Source organism: Carica papaya, chromosome 5 (genome assembly GCF_054855325.1).
Source record: "Carica papaya isolate Zhongbai chromosome 5, ASM5485532v1, whole genome shotgun sequence".
NCBI lineage: Eukaryota > Viridiplantae > Streptophyta > Magnoliopsida > Brassicales > Caricaceae > Carica > Carica papaya.
Genome location: NC_142313.1, coordinates 41,972,323 through 41,989,527, shown reverse-complemented (window position 1 = coordinate 41,989,527; position 17,205 = coordinate 41,972,323). Strand labels below are relative to the sequence as shown.

Genomic DNA, 17,205 nt, shown 5'->3' with positions numbered 1-17,205 from the left:
TTAAAAACCTTTTCCAGCCAATTTTATAGTTTCGGCACGGCGGCGATTTGCCTTGGATTAGTCGCTTTCAGCAAGTTTTGGTCAGTTTCACTCGGTTTTATACCCATCCCTGCGAAAAAACACGTTAGGATGTCTTAGTTGGCCAAAAAAAGTCGAAAAATAAAAACTTACCAGCAGCAAGATTTTTCAGCATGGTGGCTCTACCGGCTCACCTTTGTGGCTAGACATTTTTCTTCTGTCAACCTGTAGAAAACAGAATGGTGAACATAATTGTGAAAAAATTGCACAAAACGGGAATCGGAAAGGGACTCATCGGAGGCGATTTTTTATTTTTTCTAGGGCGACGACGTCGACGGGCTTTACCCGCAGTTTTCGGCTCATCCGCCAATCCTTTTGCTCCGATTTGGCCATGGGGGTGTTCAAAATCAAATTTTAAGCGAGTAAAAATTTTTTTTACCTTTTTTAACAATCGAAAGTGGATCTGGCACGGTGTCGGCTCTCTTCTCCGGTGACTGATTTTTCTTCTTCTGCAGGGGGCTAGTGACTAGGATTTGGGTTCGGTTCGGTATGAAGTGAGATATTTATACCTGTCTTCCTTAAATTTGGGTCGTTCATCGCATTTGATCTCGACCGTCCAATCGCCTTTAAAGGATAAATGAATCTATATCGTTCATCATAATTTGATCTCGACCGTACGATCATGTTTAAAGATGGAACAAATTTGAACCGTTCATCGCATTTAATAGCGATCATCCGATCATGCCTAAAGAGGGAACGGATCCGGACCGTCCACGCATGCGGGAACGCATCTAGGACGTCCGATCGTAGGTATGCAAATTATCTGCGTGGCTTCCTGTGTGGCACCAAGTCAGCATACCTTACCACGCGACGTACTCTAGTTCGTCGAGACTACTGACTGAGTGGTCCTACATAGTGTAATTTTTTTTAATTACGTTTTGACCCCTCATTTCTAAATTTTCTTTCAAAAATTACCCATCGAACCCAAATTTTCACCTATTTTTTTCAAAATTATTTTCAATTTTATCCTCCACCTATTTTTTCTTAATTTTATATTAAATAAAAATTTATAAATTAAAAAATTATATTTTTATACATATTTTTTAATTTTAAAATTAATTCCGGATCAAATTTTTGGCCCGGGTATTACAATCATTATTGTTAAAATTAATCAATTTTTTTTTATTTTAATTATTTAATATATGAAATTTAATTATAGTTTAGTGTTTAAATGATCTTAGTAGTAAAATGTAAATACAATCAATTTAAATTTAAAATTATAATTTATGTTTAAAATTTTATTACATTTACATTATATATTTATATTATTATTTTATAGAATTAAGATTTAAACTAGAATCAATTAATATCTTACCAACTCATCTATATAGATAATTTAGCAAGACTGAGTAAGTGGTTGATACACTAGAAGAAGGCTACGGTTAGTAGTTGGATAGGGTAATATGATAGGTAGGTTAAAATATTTTTACCAAGCTAGGTAAGTTTGAAAATTTATTAATATTTTGTCTTTTCCCTTTTAATTCCTATTTTCTTCTAATTCGAACATAGTTTAGGCTATGTTTTTCATTAGCGGTGAAAGAAAACGAAAGAAAGTAAATCTTCAAACTTTTCAATTAAAAAATAAAATTAACGAAAATCAATATATTTTATTAAAAAATATACTGTGTGTTTTCAACATTAGTTATTTTATTTTTTTTTTAATAAAAATTTATACATTTTATGAATTATATGAAAGATACACACTTAAAATTTATTTGCTTGCAATTAGAATAATTCATTTCAAGATTTCGGTAGAAAAAAGGAGATCAATATAAAATTCACCAGTTAGTCTGATTGAAAAGAGACATGAGGTCAGTATGTGATTTTCACAACTTTAATAAATAATGATAACAAAACAAATTTAGAGACTATTCTAATATTCAAATTCTTTATTCAAAAAATTATTACATGTTAAATAATTCCAATGAGAGGATTTTTGTAATGCACAATTGAGTTCTCGCTGGAGTTACTCTTGGCATAATATTCTAGCCAACTATGAGCTATTGAAGGATGGGCTGCAGTAGAAGATAGATAACAGGTGAAGTATTGATCTTTGGTTAGATAATTGGCTCTTTTGATAACTGAAGAGTCTACCTCGTATCAGTATATATATTGTCATGGTTCATAAAAGTATCTAATTTGATCATTCAACTTTCTATTACCTAAAATATTATCTTGATAACAAACTTACTCCCATTGACTATCCCACAACTTATTGTAAGTATCCTTCTTAGTCTGTATTTACTTCTCAATAAACTTACTTGAAAGTGGTCCAAAAATGGTCAATATATTGTGAAATTGTTATAGAGTTTGGCTCAAGAAATGGCCAATCTTGATCCTCGGCCACAATATTGGCTTGGAAGAGAATATGGCATGCTCTTTGTGGTGCCAAATGTATCAGATCTTGTTTGACGATTATTTAAAAATATATTATTACTAAAGGTTGTTTAGAGTATAGTGATATATTTTTATGTACAACTTGTGATTTATATATAGTAAGGTGATTAAAACTAAAGAGTATTTTATTCACTAGATATAATTTTTATAATATTGTTTGGAAGATTAATCCCTTAAGACAAAGTTCCATTAAAAAAATATATATAATTTATTACATAAAATTGACTTAATTACAATAACATTATTTTGATATTTCAACGTTACAATCACCCATCTAATATTTTATAATTTTTTAAAATTAATAATTTAATTGATTTATATTTTCCATGCCATCTCCATATTATATTTTAAATTAAAGTACCACAGACAAAATTAAAATTGAGATAAAATAAAATAAAAAAACATTTTTGTAATTAACAAAAAAATAAATATTGGATTCTCTAGTAAATTTTAAATGTTTAAATAAATAAATTATATAAATAAGGAAATATGTAGATCTAATATGAAAATAAATTAATTATTATTAAAGTTTGAAACACGAACAACGCGTTTCCATTTTTCATAAACCACCGATTTTCTTCCTCTCCCACATCGCGTTTCCAATTTCCTCTACGAAACCCACCAAATTAAGAACGAGAAAGAAAATAAAAACAAAACAAAAATTCTCACTCCTCCTCTGCTGCTATGTCTTCGTCTTCATTTCCCAACCAACAATTCTTTGGAAACTCCACCCACCTTTCCCTCAAATGATTTATAGCACCCTCCACGCCCTTTTCTCCATGTCTTCTTCCGTCGTCTTCATCCGACATGGACGCCACCTCCCTGCTCCGTCGCCGGCCTGAACTTAAGCCTAAATCTGACTCCGTCAACCCCATCCACCCGCATCCCGTTTCCCGCTCTGGACGTCCAATGCCCAGCAAGAAGATGAACGGCTATGTCAATGGCCACGGTGGTGGCGGCGGCGGCGGCGGCGTTCGTGGTGGGGCTCCCCTTAGGGCGTCTTTCATGACCTGGACATTACGGGATATCTTGAACGTTCCTATCTACCATTGGATACCCTCTGTGTTTGCCTTGGGGTTGTTGTTTTTCATGGGCGTGGAGTACACGCTCCACATGGTGCCACCGTCTTCTCCGCCTTTTGACATTGGGTTTATAGCCACGCGCCGCCTTCATCACGTGTTGGCTTCCTCGCCTCAGCTTAATACTCTATTGGCTGGTCTTAATACGGTACTCTTCATATCGTACTTGGCCTTTGTGTATGCCTTTTTGTATTTTGTTTTCAGCAGAACATTTCGCTGTTAATTTTTCAAGCTTTGTGATTCAATGCGGCCAGATTTCTGACTTTGGGTTTTGCATTTATTATGTGGGTTTGATGGAAGTTCCGGGGAAAAAAAAAAGAAAGCAGAGGGGAGGGAGGAAATGATTTTTACTTATTGATTTTATTTTTTTTTTTATCTGGGTTTGTTTTTACCAAAACATTTTGCTTTTGATTTTCAAATGGGTTACTGTTAGGGCAGATTTCTGATCTTCGGTTTTTATGTTTGGCATGTGGGTTTAATGTGCATTCAGAAAAAAGAAAAAGAACCGAGGGGGAGGTAGATAAAGATTTTTACTTGCTGATTTTATCTTTTCTTATCTGCGTACTTCCATATTCATTCAGCAAAAAATTGCATTTCATATTTTGGTTTCTTTATAGTTTATAGGTACTGAACTTGATTTTATGAATTTCCAGATCTGGGTTTTGTTTCTTTTTCCATTTTTTCCAATTTTGTGGTCAGATACATAAAGCATTTTCAATTGATATTGGAGGAGAGGATAGAGTGGAGAGATATGCAATTAAAGAGAGTGAGATAGAGGGAGTTGAGTGGGGTTGTGTTTCTGCACATGGAATGACAGGTGAGATTCAATGTCGTTTAGTCAATTTGTGGTGATTTAGTCTGTTTGGTTTTAGGTGTTTGTTGGTATGCAAACAGTCTATATTCTATGGACTTGGCTGATCGAAGGCCGACCCAGAGCCACAATCTCGGCTCTCTTCATGTTCACTTGTCGAGGGATTCTTGGTTATTCAACACAGCTTCCATTACCCCAGGTCTCTTTTTCCAACTAATCATTTCGATACAAGCTTTTACAAAGACGACTAATATGTAGTTCAGATGACATAATAATTTATATTCGAACATACTGAAGTGGGTGAGATTTGAAATTGTGCAGGGATTTTTGGGGTCGGGAGTGGATTTTCCGGTAGGGAACGTGTCTTTCTTTTTGTTTTACTCGGGTCATGTAGCAGGATCGGTGATTGCATCTCTTGACATGAGAAGGATGAAGAGATGGGAAATGGCATGTTTGTTTGATGTGCTGAATGTGCTTCAAGCTGTAAGATTGCTGGGAACAAGAGGACATTACACAATTGATTTGGCAGTTGGGTTTGGTGCTGGATTTCTATTTGATTCTTTAGCTGGTAAGTATGAAGAAACCAAAACAAGACAAAATGGTTTTGCTTCTAGTAATGCTTTAAAACAGGCTTTGTTAACTTAGCCATAGGTAAATGCTCCATTCTTATGAAGCAAGAAAGCCAAAAAGAAAAGGAAAAGAAAAGACAAGAAGAAGGCAAAAAGGATTTTGTAAAATGTCTTGTTTCATTTTTCTTATTTCTAAGCAGCCATTGATTCTGCTTTGTAATTTGATTTATTGGTTTTAGTTTAAGATGCAGGGTAAGAGTGAATACCATTTATAGAATGTTTGGCTTAATTTCTTTTTTTCTTTTGTACTTTTTGAGAGTTTATAATGAATGACAAAAAAAAAACTAATGAATCGAAAGTTTATTAATTTGTTATTAACGTTCTTAATTTAATCTTTACCGAGTCTTAGTCATTGGATTGGATTATCATAAAATGAGGAAGAAATTCGTAAACAAACAAGATGGTCGCCGACAATGTTATTGTCTACTAGTTAAAATTTTTATTTTTTATTTAAAAATTTTCGAATTTATATAAAATTTATCACTTTATATATAAAATAAATATATAAATCTAATTCTTCTTAATAAATAATTTTAGAAAAAGGTTATCTTATAACCTAAATTAAGTAAATAAATGCATAAGGTTTAACAACCCTACCAAAATTATTGAATGATCTTTTGGTCAATAAGATAATATAAGTAATCTTGTGTTAAGAATTTAATATCAGGCTGGCCCCTGAAATTAATGAGAAATAACTTTGATGACATTTGACAGCTATCTAAATGTGTCATGTGCCAACTTTCAATTCCTTTCACTTCAAATATACATACACATATATATATATGTATGATCTGCATTTTAAGTTTCACAACTACAAAGTAAAAAAGAGATTTATTTATACATCAGAATGGAGCAATGAACCATTCTTGACATGTATTGAGATATTCACCTTTTAACCCAATTTACAATAGCTCTGTTTTTGTATTTTCCCCAATTGAATATTGTTGGGGGAAGCAGCAGTTTCACAATCTTAGGTTGTGTACTTGCAGGCTTTGCGGGTGTATAAGATTTTTCGATGTGGAGTTTGAAGCTCTACTCGGAATCAGATTCAAGCGGGCAGGATCCATCATCTACGTTTGCCAGTGGGTTATATAAGTACGAATTAGGATCCATGCATCCAAGAACGAGATCAAGATTGCAACGATCACCCTGAGAAGATTTCCCATTGTTCAGATTTGAATCTAAAAGCTAAGCTATAAAGGAAACGAAGAGCTTATTAACAAGTTGGAGGACAGAGTTCACTTACTCCTTCAACTGCTAAGTTACCGATCATAGCACATCTTGTGATCACAACGTTTGTATCGGGAAAGATTGCTTTGTCACAGGCACCTTCTTTACTCAATTCTTCAGCCAGACCCTGCCAACAGGACCAATTTCAAATACTTGTATACTCTCTCAACAAAAAATGATTCTAGTCCATAATTAAGTAATTGAATGTGCCAAGCCCTAGGTCTGTTTCGCCGGGCCTGAAAAATCTACACTAGTAGATGGTTGTCCCTTACTACCTGGTTGAAGAATTCAATTGGTCTGTTTCGCCAAGCTCTAGGGACCTGAAACTGCAGTCTGTAAGGACCATCCCAGTCAACCCCATTTGTGAATGAGAAGATCAAGTTCAGGGCTGCAAGGTACAAGCACTTGTAGAACTGAATTTAATATCACAAGAAACAAGTTTATTTCTGATATGGTACTAACCATGCTTAGGAACGCATATTTGGATAACATAAATCGGGGTGTCAGCTTTGCCTCTATCTTTCCGAAGCATTGCCCTTGGTTCACCACCGCACATGATGGGCTGATTGAAACCTCCTGCAAAGAACATAACACAGAAAATTAATAATGATAAAACCTCATTGCCAGCCAGAAAACCAGAAACAGCTGCTAGCGCAATCATCACTTCCAGTCCACCCTCAAGATATCAGTAGAGGTTGCAATTCACAAGTCAATTGAAGAATAAACTATGTAGTATAATATCATAACATTTTAAAAGAATATATTATAGCGCATAGAACTGAATATAAAATCAAGTCAGTTGAATTCTCATTGTAAGATTCAGATAAAGTGTATAGAAATTACCATTAAAAGCAATCCCGTATTCTACGTTTGGAACAAGTTTAGCTGCAGCTGGATTGTAGAAAAGCTTCAACTTCTCTCCCTGTCAAAGTTCACAATTAACATTTTCTCTTAGAACTCTCTGTCTGTGAATTCGTGTGTGTTCACAGATGAACAATGTGGCAGCTCCATACTTACAGAAGTTGGAGGAAGACCGTTCATGGTTTTCCAATATACAGGAGCCTTTCCCAGTTCAAACATAGCCCAGGAAGGAAGTGCGTACCTGCAAACAAATATCTACGTTAAATAACAGGAAATTTGGAAATGAATCAGATGTCATTCTTTGCATTCCGAAATTTTTGGAAGTGGGAATCGTTTTTACTCTTTAGTTTCTTCCAAAGTTGGTATTGTGACAGTTGCGGCAGCATTCACTGTTCCACTAATTCTGATTAATTTCTTGTTTTTCAGAGAACTCCTTCGCAATGAAGCGCCCATAAAGCTACTAACTGCATTATAAGAGTATATGTTACTCATTTTTTAGCCTTCAAGAAATCTCTTGCTACTTTCCATGGCAAGGTTCAAGCAAAATGACTTGTGTCCTACTGATAGATAAATTTAACTGGAGATACAATCATGGACGAACCAAATAGGTAAAACACTGCAGAGGAAAATGATGGCAAGGAATTTGATCAGCTAACTACCACTACTAAAACGGGATTCAGCAGAAGTTTAATTTCATCTTCGACCTCCAAATTAAAAGAGAAGAACTTGACAGACTACTGTTCTGGTATGATGAACATATATAACACCATATTCCAAATGGGTTTCCTAAGGAACTAATTATAAAAAAATAATTAAAGAAAAAAACTTCACCCAGCAAGCTCTTGTGACCTTATCCAACTAGAATTTGTTCACAAAAAAACACAAATGGGAATTTCCCAATTCCAAATACGTGCATAACAATCATTTCAAAACCTGAGAGCCAAGTAATTTTATGAAGAAGACTCCAAGAAGAGCCGACAACAGGAGAAACGTATATAATTGGAAGAGATGATGGCAGAAATCTAAGAGACTCACCATGTGCGGTTGATAAAGATGGGTTTGCTTTTCCAGTGGAATTATACTTCGTGGCCGATAAAGGCCGCGTGGAAGACGCAAATATTGACGTGCTTGTCGCCGCCATTAATGGAACTTCTTCAAGTTCTGCTTTAACTTCCTAGAGAGGGAGATGGGAGAGAGTTACTTCCAGAAATAGTATTGATTTGGAGATAAATAGAGTTTTTAGTCCAGTGGAGCTCTGAAAGAAAAGCGACCACAAAGAAGAGAAATTATAAAAATATCGGGACAGATAATTAGTAGCAGAAAAAAACAAGAAAAAAAACTAAAAAATAAAAAGGAAGTTTGAGAAAAATCAAGTTTGAGAAAAATCAATATCCCTAAAAGAGAAAATATCTGGATCTGATTGCACCATACCCAAAATGCAAATCTGAAGAAGACCCAAAAACCCTAAACTGCACCGCCTTATCCCCTCTCTTTCTCTCTCCAGGTCCAATCCACATGTTTTGAATAACGCAACAGTACCGTTAAAGAGCTTACCCACAAAATAACAAGAAAGAAATTTGACTGTTTGTGATTTGGTATATATAAAGGCCTGTATAAACCCATTACGTTCTTAAAAACCCACAAAGAGAACAACCCATTTCCTTCTATGGCTTCATCTTTGACCACAACCCCATTAACGAAACCAAAGCCTTCGTCTTTGTCTTCACGTTCTTACCATACAACTAGACCTAACAGTAAGGTTATTCTGAATTTGAGTTACCATAATGCAAAACCCGATCAATCCAACACAAAACAGAGACTACTGAATGCGAGTTTGTTTGGTAATTTGAATAGAAGTGAAAAGCGGAATGTGGTGGTAAGGGCAAATGGGGTGTCAATAGAAGCCAAAGAACCAGAACCAGAGGTGGGGAGTTATAGGAGAATCCTGTTATCAGATGTGGTGGTGCAGAGAAAAAGGAATGTGTTTTTGGGAAGGCGGTGGAATTCACTGGATATAGGCACTGCCGGTGTTGTTCTGGCGATGCATTTGCTGTCTCTTTTTGCACCATTCCAATTCAATTGGTCTGCTTTTTGGGTTGCTTTTGGGCTTTATGTGGTAACAGGACTTCTGGGTATTACTTTATCTTTTCATAGGAATCTTTCTCATAAGAGCTTTAAGTTGCCAAAATGGCTTGAGTACTGTTTTGCATATTGTGGAGTTCAAGCTCTTCAGGTTAGTTGCCCTTCTGAGTTTTGAAGTTGGGATTAAATGGTTTTTGTTTCTTCTTGCTTTCTCTTAAAATTTTGAGCTCGGCATTGGCCAGCTTTTATTATTAGTTTGCTTTCATTGAATAATATGTTCTTGTTGTTGTTGTTGTTGTGTGTGTGTGGTGATTTCAGGGGAACCCAATTGATTGGGTGAGCACACATAGGTACCATCACCAGTTCTGTGATTCTGAAAGAGACCCACATAGCCCTCTTGAAGGATTTTGGTTTAGTCACATGAGTTGGCTCTTTGATACCAATTCTGTTCTTGAAAGGGTATCTTGATCTTCCCCATTTTCTTCCCTTTCAACAATTCGCAGAGACAGACAAACACATTAAAATGATGCTATTGGTATGCTAATGCCATTCTTGAATGGATCTTTTCTTTTTCCTTTTCAGTGTGGAGGACCAAACAATGTTGGGGATTTAGAGAAACAGTCATTCTATAAGTTCCTCCAAAATACCTACATTCTCCATCCAACTGCTCTGGGATTAGTTCTTTACTTCTTGGGAGGCTTTCCCTTTATTGTCTGGGGAATGGTAAGGAAGTTTTTTTTTTCTTCATAATTTTTATTGTGTTTGCCTTAAACCACATGAAGTTCTTCAGAGCTCAACCATGTCTTGAGCCACAATTGTAGATTGTCTTTAGCAATCGCCTAGTCTTTTTCTTCTTCGTTATGTGCATGTTAAGTTCATTCACACCATTGATTCACTTTGTGGGCCTGTCTATGTTTGAGTTGGACAAGTGGGTCTTGTCATGTTGCAGGAAGTTGAAGTTTTTTAAATCTTAAAACCCAACCCTTGAACCAATAAGGAAAAGTCTTATCTTTCTCAAAATCTCTAACTGGGTCCATGTTTATCAATGAGATAATCGTGACATTTCTGTGCAAATGGTCCAAAAACCAATTCTACCCTTTACTATTTAGAGCTGCATACATGATATATGGAAGAAAAGTGGAAAATTGGGTTGAAAATGAAATGGTTGAGCACTGCAGGGTGTGAGGATTGTCTGGGTATACCATATCACTTGGCTGGTAAACTCAGCCTGCCATGTATGGGGAAGGCAAGCATGGAATACTGGTGATTTATCAAGGAACAACTGGTATGATTTCTTACAATTGTGTGTCAAGCTGTCTACATGTATACACATATACATATAACTTGATTTTGGGAATGTATAAATGAACAGGTGGGTTGCAGTGCTTGCATTTGGGGAAGGTTGGCATAACAATCACCATGCATTTGAATTCTCAGCTCGACATGGGCTGGAATGGTGGCAACTGGACATGACATGGTACGTTATAAAATTCCTTCAATCAGTGGGATTAGCGACGGACGTGAAGCTGCCAACGGATGCTCAAAAAGGGCGAATGGCTTTTAACGAACCCTAATTGACTTGCTCTATCTCACACACACACACATATATGTATACACAGATATATATATACATATATACAACGAAATAACTTCATCTGTTTCTTGTTCCTTCATCATTTCTACCGTCTATGAAGTGCACTTATTTACAGGTGTATTTTTATAATGGTGGCCCCTTCAAAGTCCAATATAAGTACTCCATGCCCAGGAGTGAGGGCATTATTTCGAAGTCAGGGTTATTAGGAAACTTTGCCAAAAGACAAATTTGCCCCTCAACATCCAAAAATATCCTCTTCATTATACTATTATGTTGTACATTAAAATACATATTTAACCAAATACTATAAAATGGCATTTTAGTCATTTAACACTAATTAAAAGTCTATTCCAACCTTATTTACAACGCAACCAACCTAATAATGAAATTGTAACTGAGTTATTTATAGTCGTAATTAAAAAATTTAACTGTCATTGAATATTTTTTTATTTAAAAATATAATATATTTGTTAAAATTTAAAAAATTTGATCTAAAATATTTTTTTATTAAAAAATACAATAGATTTATTTAAAATTACAAAATTATAATTAATATAATTAAGACTTTAAAAGGGTAGGTTGAATTTTTTATTTATCATAATTATTTTAATTAAAAAAAATTAACTATCGTGAATTTTTTATATTAAAAATATAATAAATTTATTTAAATTTACTAAATGATAATTGATATAAAAAGTAAAAATAATAATAATAATTGAATAATTATTCCTATAATAAGATCATGTGAGGATTGCTAAACCTATTAAAATTTATAATAATAAATTTAAGCTAGCTATAATTATGAAGAGGAAAATACTTGAAAAATGTATATCATTATAGTAAACTAGTTTTCAAATGATTGATTTTTAATTTGAATGAACAAATGTCCAAAAAATCAGGGCATTGTAATTTCAGAAACCCTATGAAACAACAAGTAGTGGACAGAAATGTAAGCATCTCGAGCATCGAGTCCTTCCCTGAATTTTATATGTACACACATACACACACACATATATATATATATATATGTGTTACTCTAGTGACTATATTGATAGGGTAAATGAGAGTTAAAAAGGGTAATAACATACTTAATGGGTTACTTCAAACTCTTAAACCCACCAAAGCATTTGGAATTTCAAAGCCAATAGTGACAAAAGGAATAATAATGATTAAACCAAATAAAAAAAAAGGTTTAATCTTTTTAACTAGACAATGGACCATGGTAACTATGATTAACATTTTCTTATTAAATATAATTTATATAGGTTATGGTAAATAAGCATGGAAGCACATATAAGCATGGTATATACATAGAAGGGTAGCCTTTAGATTATATATATATATATATACACACACCCGTGGGTTAGTATATGGATATAATCGCTTTCAAAAAGTGTTTGACATAAATAAACAAGGAATTCTTTTGGTACAATTTGCTCATATCAATCCAAAGCATGCTTTCTAGTTCTCTTCTTCTTTGTACTATTTCCTCCTTTCTAGTACATTAGAAACTACAATGGAACTTTAGAATTATACTTTTGAGGAATACTTACTCTTTTTACGTGTAAAATTTCATGTCATTTTATGTATTTTGATTTTTTTATTACTATGAAATTCAAATCATTTTCTTATTCTTTAATTCGAACCAATATAATTTTATTTTTGGTTGATTATAAATAAAATATGTATTAGTATGTAAATAATAAATTAAGTTATGTGAAGATCAATTTGTGTTGGGGGTCGAGATGTGTATATATTATATATTAAAAGACTATAAGAGAGCACGAAGAGAGAAAAGGGAGAAATTTATAATGAATTCATAATTAATTAATTAAGTCATATATGATAAGGGTGTAGCTTACGTCAATGGAGAGCATGCTTTTAAAATGAGTAAATCGAGGTTAATTTGTTAATTATAAAGTAATTATACGTATACATATATATATATATAAATAATCAACATGCTTCTGATTCTCATCAATGAATCTAAAATAATGCTTAACCCATGTTCTAGGTGAGTATTTTGTTCAGCCCTTGGACTAGTATGGCTCCTACATATATAATTATCAATTATATACTTAACAAATACACACTATTAAATATATATATATATATATATATACACACACACACACTTTACCACCTTCAATTGCTCGTAAAATAATTTCAACAAATGATTCACAGCTTTTCCCACATTCACTGAATTTCCGTGTCTCCCCCTCATATATAATGTTTATTTGTCCGTGTCTATATAATATATATATATATATAGAGAGAGAGAGAGAGAGAGAGAGGATAATATTAAGAACCAGAAGAAAACAGGCTCATTTAAGGCTAAATTTAGGGTTATGTCATTATTAAAAAAAATAAAAATGGTTCAAAGAACTAGAAAAAAGGTAAACCCAAATGTTAATAGTATCATGTAGATACACTTACATACACACACATGTATGTATGTATATATATATATATATATACATACATACATATATTCCTTTTTGTGTGCTGAAACCCAAACACATAGTCGATATAGATTCCCATAATGCACTGTGATACAACCACACAGACCTATATTTTTGTGCTTCATACCCTGTGCTCTCACTACTTCTTTTCAAAACAAACCTGCAACCAATACCCATTTCGCCACGTGTCCAATCACCTCAGTTAGTAGTCTTGTTCGCCGGGCACTCCCACCGCCCCCATACTTCCTGCAGCTTTTTCTTTTCTTTTGGCATTTGAAGTTAAAAGCAGATACAAACAAATTTAAGTATAAACCCTGCAGTTTTCCCGAGAAAAAATGAGGCAGTTTTCTCGAGAAAATTTAAACAGAGAAATATTGAGGTGGTACGGCCACAATTCATTTTATAATCAAACCGAAAAGGTGGTAAAAATTTTTATTTACTGACATGTCACCGGCTGCAGGCAGTTGTCGGACGCGCGAATGGGTTTAACGCCGCACTAATCTGTCGCAAAAGACAGCACGCGAGGTCACCGGGTGCTGGCACAGCAGGTAATCGCCTCCCTCCCCCTTCCGCCTCTCCCTCTCTGCCTTTTTGTGGGCTGGTCCGGTTGATACCCCACATTTACCTCGATTTGGGTCCCACTCCACCTCACGCCCTCCCACCTTTCGAAACCCTTATCTCACTCGCATCACCCGCGCGTGCGTTTAGTTACCATTCAATAATTAATATTATTATATTTAAAAATATTTTCTGGCTTTATTGAATTTTCAAAAAGTTTTGTGGGAAAATAATAATTTATTTAATGGGTACGGGTCAAGGGCATGCTTTAAATAGTTGCAGGCTCGAACTCAAACTCTCATGTTATTCCCGCTAGAAAATTCCCATGTCAAAAACCCCTAAACCCTGCAAGAAAGACGGTGAATTACCCAAAAGAGAAGAAGAACAAAGAAAAACTTGGAAGAAATTTTGAAAAATAGAATCAGTCAAGACGGGTCTGCCTCTGTGGATGTTGGGTTTGGGTGCGGATCGGTTGCGAGCAGACATGAACCGTTTGCTCGCGTTGCTCTTCCACCAGGTTCTGTTCCTCTCACCCACCACCTTCTAGTTTCTTCTTTTTCATTTCTGCAATCAGTAATTAAACAATGATGTTTGATATTTAATTGTTTTTAGTTTAGTGATGAGTTGGAGTTTGTGCAGGGAGTTTTAGATGAGCAGTTCTTGCAGCTGCAGCAGCTGGAAGATGAGAGTTCTCCTAATTTTGTTTCTGAGGTTGTTAATATCTACTTTCATGAGTCCGAGAAATTGTTAAGGAACTTCAGATCATTACTGTAATTATCTCCATCATCTTTTCCTTTCAGTTATATCTCGTGAATTCAGTTATATATATATATATATATATATACACACACACACTCGCAATATATTATATTTGGTGATCATCTTTTTATAACTTATTTTAATATGGAGAACAGGATGGATAGAGAATTCTCGGATTACAAGAAAATGGGAATACATTTAAATCAGTTAATAGGAAGCAGCTCAAGCATCGGTGCCAAGCGGGTCAGAAACGTCTGCGTTGCCTTTCGTGCTGCTTCTGAGCAGAACAACCGTGCTGGGTACATATATACACATATATATATATTTATACTACCCATATATGTATATATCCATACGAAAGGAGTTGTTTTAACATCTGGGTTTTGATTATATAGGTGTCTTCGAGCTCTGGAGCTGCTAGAACATGAATATTGCTACCTGAAAAACAAACTGCATGAACTCTTCCAGGTATATGAACAAAAATTACCTCTTTCTCTTTCGTAGTCTTTGTAGTATTATTATGTTTATAAGAAGAAGAATATATATTGACATTACTTATAATGGATGTAATTAATTTACAGATAGAGCAGCAGAGAGTACTGGCAGCTGGTGTTAGATATCCAATGCAGAACTAGATGCTATAAAAGTAGTGATAATTAAACGAAGGGTTTTTGTCCTTGTTGGGGTTGGCTACCTAGCTATATCTATAGATACATATATATATATATATACATATATATGTATTAGTATTTTTAACTACGTAAAATGGGACTATTACCCTTTATTACCGGTTGTCTTTTTATGTAGAAATTTTCTTCTTTTCTTTTTTTTTTTTAAATTTTAGAAATTTGAAGGGTTGGTATGGTTGATTGTACTTAAAGGGGGAAATTTAACGAAGTAAAAGGTGGGCAGTTCATGTTCTGAATTCTATAGCTTTTACTTAATTTATTAAAATATTTTTTAATAATATTTATATATTTCAATAATTAAATTATACTTACACACTTATTATAATATAATCAGCTTGTGCAATTTTCTCACTAATTATAATTAATTAATTAAAATTTGTGAAGAGACACATTTAAGCACTTGTAAGAAATTATCAGTACTGCCATCAATCAACTTTAGCATTGATGTTTGTACGGAGAAGATGTTGATGCTGATGGTCAAAATTTATTGGTTCTCCATATATGTTTTTATATATATATATATATATGACTGTAAATATATGCTTATATAGCATATGAATCTATATATATATATATATATATATATATAGTCTCCTAGTTGGGGCTAGATGCTGAATTTTATTACCAACAAAAATGTTCTTTTCACCGCATTTTTACCTTTTTTCTAATAAATAATGATAAACTGATAATAATATTAATGCACGAAATTTAAATATATATTTTGGCAAAAAAAAAAATTGTCAAAATATTAAGCATTTAATTAAAAATAATTAATATTTTAAGACTTAATTTATAAATAAATGACACTAAATTATAATTTATTATTGGTAATGATATCCGATTCTAATGTTTTGAAGTGTATGATATTGAACCCGTCAAATTACATGTTATATTTTTAGCAATGAATTATGTATAATTACTTGGATAATTTTTATGTTTTTAAGTATTTTTAAATTTTAAATTATGTGTAATTACAATATCCATTAATCACCATGGAATGTTAGATGAGGCTTAGATAGGAAATGGGCTTGTTGTGGGCCGTGAAAATAAGACAAAAAAGCCCAATTGGGAAGCCCGTTAAGCAATTGTAAGATCATAGAAGACGTGGATTAAAAGATTTTATAGTTCAAACCGCACTTAAAAGTAGGTCATGTTCCATTTCTGTAGAGATTTTTGTACCATAAACATTGGTATCTCCTATTATAGTCTCTTTTATATATAAAATGTATTTTTTCTTGCTATTTTCGTAGTGTATGAAATAAATGTATGCATTTCAATTAAGATCGTATTCTGTTTTTACGATTCTACTATAATATACTTGATATATTTTAAATTTTTATTGAAACTCAATTTAATTTGTTCGGGTTAAAACAAAAATTTATATATTTATTTTAATTTTTTATTAAAAAATAGTAAAATACAATATCCTTTTTTTAAAAAAAAAAAATTTAATTCTTTTATTTTTTAGAAAAAGGTATTTTAGAATACCTTATTTTAAGGTAAGAAGAATAAGGTTTTGCATGGTCTGGTCCAGCCTGTTGCTCGAACCCGTGACCTGGTAACTGTTCTCTAAAAACATTAGCCACCAAACCCAGGGTGCGGAACAGAAGCCGTCTGGTAATAAAAATATTTGAAATATAAAACAATTTTAATTAAAAAATTACATTTATGTTGCTTTAAAAAATAAAAATTAAAATAAAAAATACTTTATGATATAAAGATAATACAACTTTTGTATGTAAATATATATACATTTATATTGCATTTGATATAGAGGTATTTTCATTTTTAATTTCAAATTATTTGGTGTATAAAAATTTAATAATTTATATATTTGACGAATAATCAAATTTTCCTATCTAAATTATGTAATGTACTTGCAAAAATCTAAAGTTATTTTTCTTTAAATTTATATTATATGAAATTAAATTTGGAACTAAACACCACTTTTCTAATTGAATTATAATAAAATATTA

General features: G+C 33.1%; 4 protein-coding genes across 4 annotated transcripts; 3 read left to right on the top strand and 1 right to left on the bottom strand.

Annotated features, from left to right (window-relative positions):
* Positions 1–3,022: 3,022 nt before the first annotated feature.
* LOC110821187 (phosphatidylcholine:diacylglycerol cholinephosphotransferase 1-like) lies at positions 3,023–5,308 on the top strand. Its single transcript, XM_022050922.2, has 3 exons — positions 3,023–3,702; positions 4,427–4,564; positions 4,687–5,308. The coding sequence occupies exons 1-3, from the start codon at positions 3,283–3,285 to the stop codon at positions 5,008–5,010; spliced, it is 882 nt and encodes a 293-aa protein (XP_021906614.1). The 5' UTR covers positions 3,023–3,282; the 3' UTR covers positions 5,011–5,308.
* A 401-nt stretch (positions 5,309–5,709) lies between these two features.
* PIFI (post-illumination chlorophyll fluorescence increase) lies at positions 5,710–8,611 on the bottom strand. Its single transcript, XM_022050746.2, has 9 exons — positions 8,517–8,611; positions 8,121–8,340; positions 7,426–7,549; positions 7,242–7,326; positions 7,068–7,146; positions 6,687–6,800; positions 6,500–6,612; positions 6,241–6,351; positions 5,710–6,143 (listed from the first exon to the last, which is right to left on the bottom strand). Exons 2-9 carry the CDS (start codon positions 8,224–8,226, stop codon positions 6,027–6,029), a joined length of 849 nt encoding a protein of 282 aa, XP_021906438.1. The 5' UTR covers positions 8,227–8,340; positions 8,517–8,611; the 3' UTR covers positions 5,710–6,026.
* Positions 8,612–8,640: 29 nt separating this feature from the next.
* On the top strand, positions 8,641–10,953 carry FAD5 (fatty acid desaturase 5). The gene is made up of 5 exons (XM_022050745.2): positions 8,641–9,318; positions 9,486–9,626; positions 9,750–9,890; positions 10,346–10,452; positions 10,540–10,953. Exons 1-5 carry the CDS (start codon positions 8,752–8,754, stop codon positions 10,739–10,741), a joined length of 1,158 nt encoding a protein of 385 aa, XP_021906437.1. The 5' UTR covers positions 8,641–8,751; the 3' UTR covers positions 10,742–10,953.
* A 3,149-nt stretch (positions 10,954–14,102) lies between these two features.
* On the top strand, positions 14,103–15,432 carry HP6 (histidine phosphotransfer protein 6). The gene is made up of 5 exons (XM_022050910.2): positions 14,103–14,298; positions 14,421–14,551; positions 14,696–14,839; positions 14,936–15,008; positions 15,122–15,432. Exons 1-5 carry the CDS (start codon positions 14,230–14,232, stop codon positions 15,173–15,175), a joined length of 471 nt encoding a protein of 156 aa, XP_021906602.1. The 5' UTR covers positions 14,103–14,229; the 3' UTR covers positions 15,176–15,432.
* The last annotated feature ends 1,773 nt before the right edge of the window (positions 15,433–17,205 follow it).